We start from the raw sequence: 19,861 nt of genomic DNA, 5'->3' as shown, positions 1-19,861 counted from the left end.
GTATAAGAGTTGTCTTAAAAGCACACATGGGCAAAATGCGGCCCCAGGGCCAGCCCCCGGCCCCTGCACCATCTCAATCCGGCCCCCAACGTCCTAAAAATTACAAAATTAAATAAATAAATACTATTATCTTAATAAATCTCATCTGCTACAGCCATTGGATTTGTATATCACTATATTATATCGGGGTATTTATTTTATTTTATTTTTTATTTTATTTTCCCCCCCGATTTTTATCCCATTTTTATCCCCCATTAGTGCTAATTTAATTTATTTATCCTGGTTGCTACTTCACCCTCTGCCAATCTGGGGAGAGCCGAAACTGGCTCCATGCTTCCTCCGAGACATGGGCAGTTAGCCAGCCGCTTCTTTTCACCTGACAGAGGAAGCTTCACCGGTAGGACACGTGGGAGGTTCACGCTATTCCAACCGGTTCCCCTCCCTCTGAACACGCGCCCTTAACGACCAGAGGAGGAACCACATTAGCAACCAGGATATTGCATGTTTTGGTGAAGGGGTTCCTATATGAAGGAAACCCCCGGGAGGCACGGGGAGAACATGCAAACTCCACACAGAAAGGCCCCTTTTGACGACCCCATTATATCGGGGGATTAACAGGAGAAATAACCAATCACAGCAGGAGGGAGGGTTAAAAATAAGGAGACTCCCATGAAGTATGATGTGTGGCCCTTCGCTTAAGTCAGTGTGGCCCTGTGGGGATTTATTTTTGCCCACTCCTGTTTAAAGGCTGCATTACAGTAAAGTGATGCAATTTCCTGAACTCACCACAATGTTCTAGCTGTTCTAATTATGATTTGCCTTTAGCCACTTAGTAATTATATCCACATTACTGATGATTATTTATGAAAAATCTCATTGTGCCAATATTTAGTGAAAACACCAATAGTCTGGGGAGGAAACCCTGTCTTTGTTTGCATTTTATTTTTGATCACAGTCTCGATTTAATAAAAGTGCTTGTTGTGACATCTCACATGTGGCTTTGACTTACAACTGGACATTTAGCCCACATATTGTTTCGCCGTTCAGCCTAAAAATACAGAGATGTGATTTTTTTTTCTTTGGGTCCATATCGCTCAGCCCCACTTGTCCTGTTCAGTAACTTGCAAAAATAGTCTTTAACCAACGTGAAAAAGAATTGTGCTAAGAAAGATCGTGGATTGGGATCCTGCCTGAAAGAAATTGTGATGTGATATTTTTGCCATATCACCCACCCCTACTCCAAGAACCGTGTGTGTGTGTGTGTGTGTGTGTGTGTGTGTGTGTGTGTGTGTGTGTGTGTGTGTGTGCGCGCGGTGTGTGTGTGTGTGTGTGTGTGTGTGTGTGTGTGTGTGTGTGTGTGTGTGTGTGTGCGCGCGCGTGCGTGCGTGCGTGCGTGTGTGCGTGCGTGCGCGTGCGAGTCTATCATTCAAGCAGGCTAGTTCACCTGTCCATATAGGTATCAGTGGATCCATTGGTCTATTATCACTATGCAAACACACAGAGCTGAGTCTAATGAAGTGTCACGGTGATATACAGCAGAGACCTTTGCAGGGCAGAGATATGCTAAGTGGTTTACGGGCCCGAGGAGACTTCAAAAAGACCCCCCGTCCTTAATGCAAATCCATTATGTCAGTCTGACCTACATGTTTTTGGAGAGCGCTTCGTGAGAGCAGAGGAACCTGCTCAGTGAGTACAGTAACACACCGCCACTGGCTAAATTGGGATTCTGTCAACCTCGTCGTTTTCAACTTCGACGCTTTGGAAACTGTGTGCAGCATGCATACAGTGTGCACTGCTGTATTAGCCTATTAGCTCAGCTGCTAGCGCCACCATCCACAGCTAATGGAGGCCTGCTCAACGTTTGTCTTGCTGCTCTCTCTCTAGCTCTCACTCTATCACGCACACACTCTCTCTCTCTCTCTCTCCCTCACTCTCTGTCTCTCTCTCCCTCACTCTCTGTCTCTCCCTCCCTCTCCCTCACTCTCTCTCTCTGTTTTTTTTCCCGTCTGTCATTCTCTCTCTCTAAACTATGTTGCAGCCCCGCGGCTCTAGCTGGCTCTTAAAGCTGGCTCCATCTCCCTGCAAGGCTAGCCCGCGTCTAAAGCTGGCGCGCGCTCAGCCAAGCTCTAGCAGCAGCATGCCTCCAGGGCAGCCCGCGCTAACGCTAACCACCAAGGGCTTACACACAGCCCCCGAGGGCGGCCGCATCCTGTCATCACTGGCTCTGCTCTCTTCCTCCCCCTAACGCTCTTCTATCACTTGTCTGTCTGTCTTTACTCCTCTGCTACCACCACCAACCTCCCGCTACCGTATCTCCACGCTCCTCTCCTTTCAAATCCAGCCTACATGTACTGTATGCGGAGGAGCTTCTCCCTCATCTGCCCATCTCTTCCTCCCATGTCCGTGCCGACACAGATTGGAGGAGACTTTGGACTGTGTGCGGTGAGCGGAGCACAGCACAGCGCTGTAGTCATCCGTCTCATAGGCAAAGCACAGGGAGAGAAACAGAGCCGCATGTATTTGCATTGCACAGAAGTGTATTCCAGATGATAATGTGGTTTCTCCTCTGTGTTGGTTATGAAAGCCTCTGTGTCTGTCTGTAGCCAGGCTGTTAGTGGTGTGCTGTGTTGTCAGCCCCGTGGAAGCACGGCATACTTTTAATAGATTTTCTCCCATCATGCCCCGGGAGAGAGAGCGACACGGGCAGAGCCATTTTAATTGTGGTTTCAGGGGGCTTTCTCCCTTGTGGTGATGTGATGTCACTGCTTTGTGTGTGTGTGTGTGTGTGTGTGTGTGTGTGTGTGTGTGTGTGTGTGTGTGTGTGTGTGTGTGTGTGTGTGTGTGTGTGTGTGTGTGTGTGTGTGTGTGTGTGTGTGTGTGTGCGTGCGTGCGTGCGTGCGTGCGTGTGTGCGTGTGCGCGTGCGCGTGCGCGTTGCGCGCGTGCGTATGCGCCGAGCCTCGAGGGAGCCTGTACTCCGAGCGGAGGGTCTCTCTCTTGTCGTTCTCTCCTCTGCGTCTCTGTTATCTCTCCAGTCTCTTTTCGCTGTGCTCTCTCTTCATCTTTTCTCTCATATTAGTACAAGCTCGGTTTCTTCTCACAACCTCCCCAGAGTGCCCTCCTCATCCCTTCCTCTGGCTCTTCTTCTAATCCATTTCATCTTCTGCTCCCCTTACAATGTCTATTTCTCCGCTGTCTATCATCAATATCGTTCTCTCTGACATCTCCTTCGTAGCCCTTCTTCTCACTCCACACAACTTTCTCCATGGCCTCTCTTCCCATCTCCAGCAGAAGAATCATTCTGAGCTCAAAGGTCAAAGGTGGTCCTAAAGTCATTGACCAAATGCTGAGAAGCGCTGGCTTGCAGACATCTTATCCAAATAAGTCCATGTATAAATATATGTATGTATAGTAAGTGTATGTACGCTTGTTCACTAGCTCCCGAACATTCTCTTACCATGTGGCTGTGTAGCGGGTGCACGCATGCATGCAGGAGTACAGCTGTAGATGTCAGAGTGTGTTGCTGCTGCTGCTGCTGCTGCTGCATGATGTTAGAGCTTCTTATCTTCCTCTGCTCCGTTCACCATGTGAATATTCATCCCTGACCTTTGACCTCCCCCCTCTGGCTAGAGTAGTGTAGCGACCTTTCACCTCCCGCCGCGGGGTAGAGCAGGTCACTGTCAAGGCAGTGTGATGATAGCTTACTGGTTAGAGACGTGTGCCGGAGGAAAATGTCAAGTTAGTGTTATAACTTGTTCATGTTCATGTGTAGGTAGGGCTGAGCTGAACGCTTCCAAACGTCCATCGATGCCATGGTAAATCGATGTCCAAATCAGGATTCAAATGTTTCATGGTTTTTTCCCCCCACTTAAGGTGCGTTCACACCGACCTATTAAAAGTTTTTCGCTGGCATCGAGTTTACATACAAAGTCAATGCAAACGAGCGATTGAGCGTATATTCGCCCGGGAGAAAAATCGCTGGGCGTCCGTCCGAGCGATAGGGCGAAAATTCGCTCGTCGCCCGAGATGAAATATCCCAACTCGAGCGAAATTTCGCTGCCAACAGTCGCTTGCCGCTCAACGCTGATTGGCTGCCGTGTGAGTCAAGGATCACACTGGCTTGGAACAAACCGCTGGTTTATAAGTGTTATTAGTGTGGCAACAAACCGCATTGACAGGCTGACCGCTGACATGAAGTGAAGTCTGTACTACCGGTATAGATACACAAGCTCGCGTTAGGGTCACGCTGATAGGCATAAGCTTGTAAACAACTACGGTGGCTCGTAGTGGACAAAGACCATGACATTGCGTTTTCATCGTCTAACGTTAGCCCCCAGATGTCCGTCAATTCTTGTGCCTGTTGACGAGCGATTTAAACACAGCGACAGAGCGATTCCAAAGGGTTGAATCGAGCGACAGGGAGAAAAATAAATATCTTGGTGTGAACACAGCTTTACACTTATTTTTAAATAGTAATCCAACATTATTCATTATGCATCAACATTAATTATGACTTATTCTCTCAGAGACAAGGATATTTAACATTAGTGATCAGGGCCGCTGCTGGCCATTTGGGTGCCCTAAGCGTAATTGTTTTGTGGTGCCCCCCCCCCCCCCCCCCCGCAAAACTTTCAATAACTGTCAAACGAAAGACTGCAAATTCATTAATTATGAACGATACTAGTGTATCTCACATTACATTACATGTGGCAAACAAACAATTGTTAGAATTACTGTACATGTCAGCAAACAAGCGATTGTTAAACTGTACATGCAAGCAGGGGCGGACTGGGATCATAATTCAGGCCGGGCATTAGATACCAAGCAGGCCAGGCCGATACGGGCCGGCGTGCGTGCCGGCGTCCGAAGGGCGGCGGCGAAAAATTTGGGCTGTTTGAAGCCCAATTTGGGCCGTTTGAAGCCCAATTTGGACCGTTTGAAGCCAGATTTGGGCTGTTTGAAGCCAGATTTGGGCCGTTTGAAGCCCGATTTGGGTCGTTTGAAGCCAGATTTGGGCCAGTTGAAGCCAGATTTGGGCCGGTTGAAGACAGATTTGGGCCGTTTGAAGCCCAATTTGGGCCGAGTCCAATTTTACAATGAGATGCACCCACTTTAACCCTGAATAAAGTAATAAAAACACTAGTAAACCAGTAGGCGGCACCTGGCCTGCTGTTCAGTGAGTGGCCTGACTGAGGGCACCAATTTTTTATTTTTTTTTTTTTTTTTTTTGGGTGCCCTCAGTCACATGATGCCCTACGCAGTCTGCGTACTCTGCGTAATGGGGTGCGGCGGGCCTGTTAGTGATAGTTTTTTCATCTAACGTTACTTCCCACCAGCAGCACTGAAACTGCTGACAGTCTGACCTTGCAGCCAGCAGAGCCTACATACTGTATGAGCAGATCTGTTTGTATATGAGTTATCAGGCTGTCATTTATTTGATGTCATTATTGCACATTTTGTAGCCTTTTTTATTTCAATAAAAAGAAAAATCCTTGAAGTCCGTTTTTTGTCTTTGCCTTCGTGTCCCTAACCTGACTCCACCAGAGGGGGCGGTATCGAGTAACAAATGTGAAGCAAACCCATCCATCTGGCAGCGTCAGGATATCGTGTCCCCGCCCCTCAAAGCTTTCAATACATTTGAGTTCATGTCATTGAAGCTTGGAAGCCCAGCTGGCATAATAATAGGCTAAACAGGCCCCGCCCACCGTTATAGGCCCCGCCCACTGTTATGATTGGATTGAAAAGCTAAGGGCGTGCAGCCAGAATAGCGTCAATTGCGGTTGACGAAGTCAACGTGAGCGCCAAACATGACCACCTTGACAGCTGAGGCACGGCTCTAGTCTTGAATTCACCATTGTGCTGTGGCTGGCACTGCTTCAACTCATTTGTCAATGAGTCCACGCTCCTCTGATTGTTATCCCTGAGTGATCGGTTAAATAGCGCTATAATAACAGTCACGTGACATTTCTTGTCCCCCGGGAAGAGAGTTCCCCATTAATTTCTCCATAGACATTTTGAAAAATCCTTATACATAACGGGTTTTAAAGGAACACTCCGCCCATTTTCAACCAGCTTTGTATCATTAGAACATCAGTAGTATATCAGAAAACTGTAAACTGTTTTGAAGTCTGTCATTTAATTTGACAGTTATTGAGTGTTAAAGTGTGGACCGGTGACATCACTGGTCCACACTAACTCAAATGAATAACTCATTAACTCAAATCAACTCTCAATAACTGTCAAACATTCTGTCATTCATCTAGTTTGACAGTTCAATAACTGTCAAATTAAATGACAGACTTCAAAACCGTTTACAGTTTTCTGATATACTACTGATGTTCTAATGATACAAAGCTGGTTGAAAATGGGCGGAGTGTTCCTTTAAGGCTGGGACAAAGCCGACCCGTGACCTACTGTATCGTCAGTGACCTTAAAACATTTCAGTTGGATCAAAAACAAAAAATAACAACGGTGAGGATGGAGTTTTCTATCTTGTGAATTGCCTGCCCTGACCAGCCCCAACATTTTGGGAATTTTTTAACTTCCTCACAAGTACAAACCGAGATAATGTGAAACCATGACTGGTTCCACATGATCTCGGTTTCTGTACTTGTGGTTTGAAAAATTGTCAGAAGGAAGTGCCTCTGCTGTTTTGTATAGAAATAAACCGATGCCTTACGTCAGTGGTTCTCAAACGGGGGTCCAGGGACCCCCAGGGGTCCGTGGCACTTTGTCAAGTTTTCAGGAAAATAAAAATAAAAACTTTTTTTTTTTTTCAAGCTTCATAGTTAAATGAAAATATTTGATGCTTTAAATCTAAAATGGATTCATGGATTACATTCTAATCTAACAAACCTATCAATTTAAAAGTCAAGCATGTTACCGGGGAAACAAGCTTATCACAAAATCACAAATCATAATGAGGGGGTCCCCGGTATATTTTCTATTTTGTAAGGGGTCCTTGGCTGAAGAACCCCTGTCTTACGTTACCTAGACCAGTGCTATTCAAAGTGGGGACCTCCTTGAGTGGGTTCCAGGGGGTCCCCAGAAAAAAGGGGAATCATTTATTTCCATTATAATTCCATCCATAAGTAACACAATGATAGAATGTATGACTATTTTGGCCGTGGGTTTCATATAGTTTCTGTAATAAAAAAAAACATATAAAAGCAAAAATTGTATCAGATGGGGGGGTCCTGGGAGAAAACCTTATCAAATGGGGGTCCGTCCGTGGTCTAATTTGTGTCAGTTTAGGGGGGTCCTTGACATGGAAAAAGTTTGAAAACCCTAGACCCAAAGACCGGTATGATTGCGTCAGTTCTGTTACCTAACTACGTGGGAAATCCAAACTGGGAGCAGAAGTCAAAATGTAGGAGTAATTGGCTTCACCCTGGTCCAGTGGTGGTGGTGGTGCTGCCTGCCGGGGGGGGGGCGGAGTCACGCTCCGCTCAGCTGCCAGAAACAGAAACAGCTCCTGCTGCAACACAATGACACAGATTGTCTGATAGTGTCAATCATGCAGACCAGGGCCCCGCCCCCCTGCATCGGCCTGACTGAGAGCTGACATGACATTAGTGACACCCATGGCCCAGAATGGAGGCCTTCCCCATGCACATGAGCTCTGTGAGTCACGCACACACACACGCATACAGACAGACACACACAAACGGGCGCACAAACGTGGACACTCACTGTGGAAGTGAAGAAACATAATGCTTCTAACTTAGTGACACATTATGCAACACACACACACACGCGCGCGCGGGGTCACTCAGTAGCATATGGCGCATCGGGCACAGACACACTGGCAGCCAGAGCGTAATGCACACAGGCACATGATGCCTACGCCTGATCTGGGAGGCCGGCCCATTCAGCTGAGAGGCAACAATGATTTCATTATATCGCCGGAATGATCAGAGAGAGCTAGGGTCACTGGGTTACCACGTGTGTGTGTGTGTGTGTGTGCGCGCGTGTGTGTGTGTGTGTGTGTGTGTGTGTGTGTGCGTGTGTGTGTGTGTTGAGGTTGGGATAACTGGCATTGATGCAACCGACGAACTTTGTGTGTGTGTGTGCGCGTGTGTGTGTGCCTGCGTGTGTGTGGCTGTGTGTGTTGAGGTTGGCATAACTGGCATTGATGCAACCGACGAACTTTGTGTGTGTGTGTGTGTGACTCAGAGATAAAGACCCATATGTAGCGCAGTTGTGTCCGTAGAGCCTGTGTGTTACAGTATGTGTGTTTGAATGCATGGGTGAGTTGGTGTACAGTACAGTACATACATGGATATAGGCATGCATTTATATTAGGGCTGCCACTAATGATTATTTTCATAATCGGTTAATCTGTCGATTATTTTCTCGATTAATCGATTAGTTGTTGGGTCTATAAAATGTCAGAAAATGGTGGCAAATGACGATCAGTGTTTTCCCAAAGTCCAAGATGACGCCCTCAAATGTCTTGTTTTGTCCACAACTCAAAGATAATATCAGTTTACTGTCATACAGGAGTAAAGAAACCAGAAAATATTCACATTTAAGAAGCTGGAATCAGAGAATTTAGACCTTTTCTCTTAAAATTGTACTCAAAACGATTATCAAAATAGTTGTCGATTAATTTTCTGTCGATCGATTAATCGTGGCAGCACTAATTTATATACTGCTTCTTGTGTGTGTGTGTGTGTGTGTGTGTGTGTGTGTGTGTGTCCAACATAGTTCAGGCATCTTCTCTCTCTTCTCCCTTTGCCCTAGTCCAGGACTCAGTGTCAAGTCACCTGATGAACAGAGGGCTGACTTGCACCACCGGATGATGAAAGTGAATGCGTAATCACATGTTGTGCGTCCACAATTCAGTGAGACACATACACAGAGTATTTATTAGCTCATTTACTGAGTGTCTACTCTGATTAGCATTAGCATTTAGCATTCAAAGACTGTATGTAGGCCGCTCCAAACCCTTGGGCTCATTCAGGATAGCAAAATGTTACAGAATGTATAAGAAATCTGCTGACTGACGCAGGCTTTTGGAGTCACTTTAGTCATTTGTTGGATGGAAAAATGTCGCCTGTTACTTGTACTTAATAGGCTGCCCCTCCCCCTATTCATTTTGTTCAGCTTTATTTTATTGAAGCTGAAAAGGATTTCTGAGCACTCATTTAGGCTACGCAGCTCCCAGCTTCACACCCACTCGTGCAGCTCTCAGCACTTGCACTTGGCTTTTGCCCTGTGCTTCTGCAGTCTTCTACTGTTGGCCCGATGACCACCCTCCGTACGAGAGATTTTCTTCCACAATTTATTTTCCCATAGACATTTCGTAAAATGCTTATAAAAATAGTTTTACTTGGTCAAACCAAACGGTTCAGCTATATTTAGAATCGGGAGAGACCATAGAACATTTCACTCTGACTAAAACGTTAAAAAAAAAACGTTAACGTTTTGGTCCGAGTGAAATGTTATGCGATCTCTCCTGTTTCTAAATATATCTGTACCGTTTGGTTTGAACAAGTAAAACTATTTTTAACTAAAGTTGACTGCCTTGCTCACGGGCACTCTATCAGAAGTGAGCGGTGGCGCGTTTGCTTATGTGCGTCCCAACCAGTCGAGGGATTCAAACTGTCAACCTTTCCTTTCACAAGCCTGTGGCTCTACCCTTTAGGCTACCCCAGCGCTACAGTTGAACAGTTGAAATGTGGGATAGGTTAATGAGGTTGTCTCCGTCTTTCTCCATAAGGAAGAAGAGATGTTCAGACCCAACATGTTCTTCCTGTTGCTGCTGCCGCCCATCATCTTTGAGTCGGGATACTCTTTGCATAAGGTGGGTGTGAGTTTGCGTGTGCGTGTGCATGTGCATGCATTGTGTGTGCGCGCCTTTACTCTGTACCGTTGATCAAGTTTTTCCTGTATGTATGAAGCAGTTTTCCATTTTAATTGCATCATGCCGTCGTTGTGTTGTAGCACTCGTTCTTGTCACCTTTGGCATAATACAGTATGTTCTAGGGCTGTGAATCTTCACTGGCCTCACGATTCGATTGGATTACGATTCAGAGGGCTACGATTCGATTCGATTACGATTCTCGATGCATCTCGATGCATCTTAAATCGATGCGTCACTTTTTTCCGCAATACATGATTTATTTTTTCTCACTTTCTTTTTTCTCACTGTGTGGCTACTTTTAAAATAAAAGTGCATTTGGAATTGCAGTGTATTATGATCCATAATTAAAATAAACAACTGCATGTACTTCCATTATATTTTATTTGATTATAAAAAATATATATACTGTATATACAGTATATATATATATATATGTGATGGGCAAGCTACTTGGAAAATGTAGTAAGCTAAGCTATCAGTTACTCTTGATTAAATATAGCTAAACTACATTGAAGCTATCCCCAGAGAAATGTAGCAAGCTAAGCTATGAGCAACATGGCAAAAGCAACTTGCTACATCAAAGCTACTTTTTTTCTCACATTGAATCAACTTCATGTCAAAGAACAACTTTGCACCAAACAAATAGGCAGGCGAAAAAAAAATCTAATTTTGATTGTTTATTATATTATAAAACACACTGAAACTCTCACTGGCACATATTCAAAAACAGACAATAAAACCTGAACGTCTTCTTCATCACTGCCAGTGGCTCCCTCTGGCTCTGCCATCTTTCAAAGTTCATTGCGGATGTGACTTTGCCAGCACATGACATATTTTGCCCTACCCTTAACCAATCGTCAGTCTTCATTGCCTAAACCCAACCCAATCAGAGGCAGAGTAGTGCCAGGTCGTGCTGCAAGAGAGGCAAGGATGCTAAAAAGCAAGGATGAGACAACAACACTTGTTGTCTGTCATAATGGAACTGGAAGTGCTTTATTCGCTACACACAGGCACACTTGACATATGCAATGTCTCCTCCTGTTTAATCCAAACCACAGCAGAAATCTCCGCTGCATGCTTTGCTCATGGATTTTCTCTGGTGAGTAGCTTGTAGCTTTTGCGGGAAGCTACAAGCTACTTGGGTCTATAAGTAGCTTAGCTACTGAAAAAGCTACTTGGTTCAAAAGTAGTGAAGCTACCACCAAGCTACTGAGAAATGTAGTTAAGCTATGTAGCTTCGCTACTTGTAGCAAGCTACTGCCCAACACTGATATATATATATATATATATATATATATATATTTTTTTTTTAATAATCGATTTTTGACATTTGTGAATCGATGCAGAATCGTGCACGTCCGCATCTCGATGCATCTTATAATGGATTATTTTTGACACCCCTAGTATGTTCCCATAACTCAATTGAAAGCATTTTATTTCAGGGTAACTTCTTCCAGAACATTGGCTCCATCTGCCTTTTTGCTGTGATTGGCACAGCCATCTCTGCCTTCATTGTAGGAGGAGGCATCTATTTCCTTGGACAGGTGAGGATGCTAGTCATATACTGTAACTGTTGTAAGGGTTCCCGGAGTCAGAGAAAACAGTGTCTTCAAATGTGTCTTCGTGAAATTGTTCTCAATCCCACCTTGACTATCCTGGGTGGACTCCAAATTGAGTTTGTTTGGGGTGGACTTTTGATAGACACACACACACACACAAAAAACTCAAAGGTGCTCTCTTTAAACCAATTAAAATGCCTTTATTGTCATGGCCATGGTCATATTAGACTTCAAAAACAAACTTTGATGCGTTTCGGCCTCAAGCCTTCGTCAGGAAGTTAAAAAAAAAACGAAGACTTCCTGGTGAAGGCTTGATGCTGAAACGCGAGTGCCTTTGAGTCCTTTTGTATTCTTGTGTCTAACATGTTTGGAATGTTGGTGCCAACTTCCTCTCAGGATTCAGTGACCTTACGTGACCTTTCGTGACATTTCCTGCCCCAGAAGTGAGTTCCCCATACATTCTCTCCATAGACATTTCGAACAACAAGAAATTCAAGATTCAAGATTCAAGATTTTTATTGTCACTCCGTAGTACAAGTATCACGTGTGAAATTCTTGTGCTGTGAACTCCGTTACAACATAGTGCAAAATAACAGGGCATATAGGTGCAGGAAGACAAGAGAAGCAACAAGCAATAAGGCAGTAAAGCAATAAGACAAGCCAAAAACAGTGACATATTCACTGCACATAGGTGCAAATGGCATGGATCTACTTTAAACATAATTAAACATAATTAACATTCTGTTTGCACAGGTGCAAATAGCATATACCTAATTAAACGTACAATTAAACATTAGACACACACGTAAAAAACTCAAAGGTTCTCTCTATAAACCAATTAAAATGCCTTTATTGTCATGGCATGGTCATATTAGACTTTAAAAACAAACCTTGATGCGTTTCGGCCTCAAGCCGAATAACCTAAACAAGCAGCTAAATAACTAAATAACATAGCTAAATAACAAGCAGTTTCCTTGTTATTTTTTTTTTCTTTTTCCGCCGAACCGAATGTTTTACGGTCACTCACGATTCAGTAGGTCACGGGTTGGCTTGGTTCCAGCCGTAAAAGTCAAGGACTTTTCGAAATGTCTATGGAGAAAATCAATGGGGAAACTCACTTCTGGGGCAGGACACGTCACGCGACTGTTGAGCTGTATCGTTGCCAAACATTATAGAGACATTCCTGAGCTAATAGCAAACAACACTTGTTAATTGCTACACTTTCCTGCCCTTGTCTGCTCTAGATGTTGGCACATGACCATAAGCCCTTGTTTTACAACAGTTTTGATGTGTGTGTGTGTGTGTGTGTGTGTGTGTGTGTGTGTGTGTGTGTGTGTGTGTGTGTGTCTGTGTGTGTCTGTGTGTGTGTGTGTGCGTGCGTGCGATCTGGGTGTGCTTTCCCAAGGCTGATGTGATCTACAAGATGAGCATGACTGATAGGTGAGTGTGTTCTTTATGATGACATGTTGATACATTGCCACAGAGAAACGACTGTACAGTTGATGTGAACCATGAACAAAGTGTTTGAGTTGATTCTTTCATCACTCTCTCACATCATCAGAATGACTGGGGATTTCTCAAGAACTCTGGGGATTCAACTCTCACACACCAGAGTTGAATGAAAACATGCTCTATTCTGACGTAGGCTTTTTCCAATCATGTCACAGGAAAATGAGTGGTGATAACAGTGTTTCATATTGGTGCCCCCTGCTGGCTTGGTCTAGCACTTTTGATCTCCAATCTGCTGTACATTATAGTGCAGTGGTTCTCACAATGACAGAATGTAGGACTATTTTGGTCATGGCTTTCATACGCTTTCTGTAGTCAAACATCTAAAAGCTCAAATATGATCAGATGGAGGACCCTGTGACAAAAGCTTATCAGATGGGCCTCCATGGTCTAATTTGTGTCAGTTTAGGGGTCCTTGATGTGAAAAGGAGGATTGAGAACCACTGCCTTAGTGTGTTCCAATAGGACAGTGATACTCAACTTGCGGCCCAGGGGCCAGATGCAGGCCCCGATAGGGTGCAGAGAGGCCATTTACACCTGGCGCTAACATGCGTTTTCTGTCATCAGATTGCAATCAGATTGTGTTTTATCACTTGAAATGCCAGTTGTAAACACCCCCAAAACGCATTGAAGAAGGATTGCAATCTGATCGGCCAAACCACCTCCGGAGGTGGTCAGGGATGCATTGTGTACACATTGAACACAAGTGTAAATGCAATGTGTCCTCTCAATCTGGATACAGCAACTTTATGTGGATTGAGAGGACAACCATTTTTGTAATCTGATTGCAATCAGATTGCAGAAAATGTATGTTAACGCCAGGTGTAAATGGAATCAGGCTGATGTGATAAAATACAATCTGATTGCAATCTGATGGCAGAAACCACATGTTAATGCCAGGTGTAAATGGCCTCTCTGGCCCCTGCCCTGACCATTTTCTAATTCACAATAAAAAAATAACGCTAAATAAAGTTTGACAGAGCTCCAGATAAATTGTAAAATATCGCAGGCCTGCTTGCCACCCAGACACTTCTGTATGCACTTAACTAAACTTAACCTAACTAAGTATCCTGTGTGCACAAAGTCGACCCGTTTGGTTAATTTTATTTATGAGAGCGATCCTTTATTGATTTGTTTGGGAAGAGGGTTTACTCTCTAAACAGATTTGAGAACTGAACTGAATTGAAGTGAAGAAACTGAATTTCTAACTTTTGTTGCTTATTGTTTTCATTGTACCTCCAAATACACTGCATATTGTGTTTGTATTTTCACTCTGATTTTATTGCTTTGATTATTGTTTACATTCTGCTGGGGGGTTCAGATTGATGCTATGTGGGTTCATGGCAGAGTGTAAAAAAATCTTTATTAAACATTTAATATTGCCAGGCTAAATTCCGCCTGGCACCCCAGAAACCTACAATCCGCTACAGAAAAATGTATATGATTAACGTTTTGTTTATTAACCGGCCCCTGGCCTCCTGTTATTTTTGCAAAAGTGGCCCCCGGGCAAAGCAAGTTGAGTGTTGCTGCAGTAGGATATCCTGCATTCCTGTTCGCACGCCTTCAGCCAAACTTAAGCCTCTTCCTGCTCCACACCCTCCTTATGTCTTTAAGAGGTGGAGGATCCCTGACTTTCATGTGGGCACCCTTGTTTATAGAGACAGTGCATGTAGGTTTGTCCTCAGAGAGTTCAAACAGGCCTTTTGACAAAGCACAACTATAGCTTAGTTGTGAGTGTGTGGGTGTGTCACTGTCCACTCATAAAGCCAATGTGTTTATTTATAACTCCTTGTCTGCCTCCATCTGACCTGCTTTGCACGTCATGTAAATGGTTTTGGTTATGGTGATGAAGACGTTTCTCTTTGTTGGGTGTCCACATGCATTCGTCTGTATTGTGTTGTATACATGTATGTCTTTCTGTCTCTATTGTCTGTGTTGTGTTGTATACATGTATGTCTTTCTGTCTGTATTGTCTGTGTTGTGTTGTATACATGTATGTCTTTCTGTCTGTATTGTCTGTGTTGTGTTGTATACATGTATGTCTTTCTGTCTGTATTGTCTGTGTTGTGTTGTATACATGTATGTCTTTCTGTCTGTATTGTCTGTGTTGTGTTGTATACATGTATGTCTTTCTGTCTGTATTGTCTGTATTGTGTTGTATACATGTACGTCTTTCTGTCTGTATTGTCTGTTTGTATTGTCTGTGTTGTGTTGTATTCACGGGTTTCCTGGGGAGAGCGTGGGCGCTTCCATGACACCCTCCCTCCCTCCCTGTTTCCAGCTGCCGGTTGCCTGTTTCCGCCCAGGACCGTTCATAGACTGAAAATAATCATAATTGTTGTGACTTTGTACCTACCTATGTCTTGTAATGATGCCCCCCAGCACAATAATTTCACACGTGCATAATTGTACAACGGAGTGACAATATCTTGAATCTTGAAAGAGAGAGACCGCTAAAGCTCCGTTCAATGACCAAATAATAAGAGTTCCGGTTTGGACGTTTAGCCTTCAAAACAAAAGCTGCCGCTATGCATTTAATTTGAAGGAACTGTGCAGGAAATGGAATTAAAAGTTCCGGGTAACTTGACACCGTCAAGTCGCTCCGGGACGCCGACACTAAAGATCCATAGTGCAGAAGAGGTCTTCAGAGGGCTGTGTGGGAACGATAGCGGCGACAGTCTAACAGTCAGTTAGAAGTCACTGTACCATCCAACTGATTAAAACGCTGTCATGTTCATGTGAAAGAGTTATATCGAGGGGCTTTCTCCTCCTTTGTTGCTGCTGCAGCTTTGCCTTTGGCTCTCTGATCTCGGCTGTGGACCCCGTAGCGACCATCGCCATCTTCAACGCCCTCAACGTGGACCCGGTCCTCAACATGCTGGTGTTTGGAGAGAGCATCCTCAACGACGCCGTCTCCATCGTACTCACCAAGTAGGAGCCTCTCTCCTCTGCTTTCCCATACTCTGTCTAATGCATGTGTGCACACAGCTCTCAAACACACAGACGCACACACACACACACACACACACACACACACTGCCTAATGCATGTGTACACTACACACAGACATACTGTACATGCTCTCAAACACACAGACGTGCGCACACACACACACACACACACACACACACTACCTAATGCATGTGTACACACAGACATACATGCTCTCAGACACACACACACAGACACACTGCCTAATGCATGTGTACACACAAACATACATGCTCTCAGACACACACACACAGACACACTGCCTAATGCATGTGTACACACAAACATACATGCTCTCAGACACACACACACAGACACACTGCCTAATGCATGTGTACACACATACATGCTCTCAAACACACACACACACAGACGCACACTGCCTAATGCATGTGTACACACAAACATACATGCTCTCACTCAAACACACAGACACACAAACACACAGACACACAAACACACGTACAGACGCACACACACGCACACACAGACAGACACACACACACGTCACACAGTCAGTGAGACGTCACGTCAGATGATGGAAAAAGGCTTGGAGGCACGTGGAGTGTGATCCACTCCTGCAGGCACCAGCATACATCAACATGTAGTAGTATCCACATCCTGTAGGACAAGATCATGTCAGTGTCATATGGTTTTTACACTCAGTATTCAGAAGCCAGTTTGGTATACTTCTCTCTAACTCACCACGTGCCGTACACAGTCTGTCCCACCACGTGCCGTACACAGTCTGTCCCACCACGTGCCGTACACAGTCTGTCCCACCACGTGCCTTACAACAGTCTGTCTTCTCTCTAAAGCCCAATTTATGCTTCGTCTGCCGACACTTTTGAAACGGTCGCCGACAGAAATGAGGACTTGAGTCGACACTTTCAAGTGTCGGCGAGCAGCGTCTGCTACCTGGTGAAATGTCTAGTGTCGCTGACTACGTCACATAATGTTGCGCAAGTCTGACTTGCTATATAGACGGGCACGCGCGCGTCTTCCTTGTTTTATTTTTTGCTGAAATTAAATGAATGAACGTGTCCCCGCTATTTTTATCAGCCTGTCCTTGATGTATGACTTCGTGAAAATCACAAAGAACACCGTGACCAACTTCCCAGAGAGAGAGGAGGTGAGTTGTGTGGTTGTGTGTCGTTATATGCGGCTGGAGTTAAATCTTGCCTCCCACGTGGGTTCACTGACAGCGTTCCCTCTCTTGACTGTCTGCACTAGTTCTCTGCCTCCCTCTGTCTCTAGCGTCACGTGACCGTTGAGCCGAGGAGAGAAGCATAAATGCAGCAACATGAGCGACGCTTTATTTTTCGTCTGCGACCATGTGCTGAGCGACACTTTCTAATAAGTATAAATTAAGCTTAACTCACCACGTGCCATACACAGTCTGTCCCAATGTTTTATAGCCAGTAGGATTTATTCCCTCCCTCCCTTCCCATATTTTTCTCCTATTTTCGCCCGATTGTACTTGGCCAATTCCATGTCCCGGTCGTAGCTCCACCCCCTCTGCTGATCTGGGGAGAGTTGTAGACTAGCACATGCTTCCTCCTATACATGTGCAGTCGGCAGGGTAGGAAATTAACTTTTTTAAACGACGGCTACTTTTGCCCCCATGAAATATATTTCGGGGGCATTTTGGATAATTTCCAGGGCAATTTGATCAAATGTTGGGAAATACCTTAGTTGCACCTAGTGTATGTAGCATGACGGACCAATCAATGACTCTTATCCAAGCATATTTTATTTCTAAAAGTTCATAAACTTTGCATAAACAATCACAGTTAAAGATCCCCATTTCCTATCTCAACAACACTGTTGATTGTCTGGCGTGTTATTAATGTACTTGGCAAAAACATGAGTGAACTAGCTGGCCAGCTAGCTTGTCACTGAGGTCAATAACGCTAGTAGGGGAGGGGCAGGGCTTGTATGGATGTCTAGTTGGCCATTTTCGAGTCACGCTTTGCAAGAATAATGTTAAAATACAAAAAGTATTAAACTTATTATTTTATGGAGGCATTTAAAAGCCCCCATCGCCTCAATTCCAAGGGCAATTCTCGATTTTTTTTTAGGGGCATTTTGCCCCCTGAGCCCCCGCTAATTTCCTACCCTGGGCCAGTCGCCAGCTGCCTCTCTTCACCTGACACCGGGGAGTTTCACCGGCATGACCTAGCACGTGGGAGGATCACGCTATTCCCCCCCCAGTTCCCCTCCTCCCTGAACAGCACCCTAACTGCTGCCGGGAATTGAAACCCAGCTCTCCGCGGTGGCAGGCGAGTGCTTTTATTACCTCTCTCCACTACACACAGGAAATATACGAATTATTAAACAGACTTGATGATGTCAGCTGAGCCTCCCGTGGTCTCCTAGGGCGGAGTCGGGAATCCTCCAACCTTTGAAGCCTCCTGGTCTTTTTGCTGATACAACAAAGTGAGGCGAGGAGAGAGGAGCAAAATACAACCTGTCACCTAGATTTTATTGCCTCGAGAAAGGCAGTCACACAGTCTCTGCCCACCACTCCTTCCTCTCCTTAACCAACACAACCTGATCTCCACATGACTAACGCCGAGATCAGCAGGTATCTGTGGTGTGATCATCACACCGGCAGTCCAAATGGCAGCCAAGACCGACAGAACCTGCGTATAGCAGGTGTCATGTCACGGTAACTCATAGCATAATTATGCGTATGCAATTATTAGGCAACTATCAGCTTATTGAATAGGAAATGGCATGGAAACTGATAGAGAAAATTTACATCACATTAGCCTTTATTTGGACAATCACTAGTTATTAATATATTCATATACATTTCCATTTTAGTTACATATAGTTATGACACAGACGTACTTCATAGACCTGTGTACATACACAGATAGACATCATATTTGGATAACCTGTGTACATACACAGACAGACGTATTTAGATAACTTGTACCTTACATTTGTAGCTTATTGAATAGGAAATGGCATGGAACTTATATTTTCTCCAACAGCAGGTGTACAGTATGAAGTCTACAGACGTCGTCGAGTCAGACTCCAGAAACATGAAGTCTGTGTCATGTTTTACAGTCTGTAACAAACCAGAACCAAAGCAAACAGAGAGTCCACTTCCACTTTTGAGTAACGGGAGAGAGAGAGAGATAAAAAGCACTACTGTTCTTTCTTCCATTCATGTGCTTGTAACACTGGAAACTGGTTGTAGACAAAGCCAGCCGGTCCTTAGAGAGTCACACTCTCAATTTCTCACAGAGACTGTGTCAATAGACTGCCGGACACACACACACACACACACATACGCACACACACACGCACACACACACGTGCACACACACACAGAATCTTGACAGACTAGTTTGACGGAAACAGACTGCTGGCAGGATTGCCTTGTTTGTATGTATCACTGTCAGCCTGACGTCTCTGTAATGTCACTTCGCTCCGACCTATCTGTCCCTCCTCCTCACACCCGGCTAAATGCTGCACACTGCCCGTCTCCAGTGTCCGCGCGGCCCTGTAGAGTAAACGGATCCATGCATAATAGATCAGCCCGGCTAACCCGGGCCACTTTGCTTAGCTGTTAGCCTGGCGCTACATCATCTCAGAGGCCCCTCAGTCTTACATTACAACCACACGGCGGCTAACACGTCTCTCTGCCTGCGAGCTGGCTGCTAATGCTTAACAAGCTGGTTAATGATTACAGTTTGTCGTCCGGAGAGAGTGAATAAAGGCCCCAGTCACGTCTAAAATGATGCCAATAAAGATAACTAGAACTAGAACCATAAAATAAAATAAAACATTCTCTAAGTGAATAGAATGCCTGTGTTCCCACTACAATTATGACTTTAAAAACATCCCAATCTTTATCCGTTTTTGGTTTGATCTCTGAACTTTTTTTTTTTTTTTTTTTTTTTTGATGCAGAGATGACAGAG

General features: G+C 44.6%; 1 protein-coding gene across 1 annotated transcript in view; it reads left to right on the top strand.

Annotated features, from left to right (window-relative positions):
• slc9a8 (solute carrier family 9 member 8) overlaps window positions 1-19,861 on the top strand; it is a 41,938-nt gene that overhangs the window by 12,703 nt on the left and 9,374 nt on the right. The window contains exons 5-8 of the mRNA XM_083641767.1: window positions 9,723-9,806; window positions 11,309-11,410; window positions 12,831-12,865; window positions 15,722-15,865. Of these exons, the coding sequence (XP_083497893.1) occupies window positions 9,723-9,806; window positions 11,309-11,410; window positions 12,831-12,865; window positions 15,722-15,865 (365 nt within the window). The remainder of the gene's footprint in view (window positions 1-9,722; window positions 9,807-11,308; window positions 11,411-12,830; window positions 12,866-15,721; window positions 15,866-19,861) is intronic.

Source organism: Poromitra crassiceps, assembly GCF_964638095.1.
Source record: "Poromitra crassiceps genome assembly, chromosome: 8".
In the NCBI taxonomy this organism is placed as follows: Eukaryota; Metazoa; Chordata; class Actinopteri; order Beryciformes; family Melamphaidae; genus Poromitra; species Poromitra crassiceps.
Note: the sequence above shows the minus strand (reverse complement) of the source record. Positions and strands in the feature narration are given on the sequence as shown.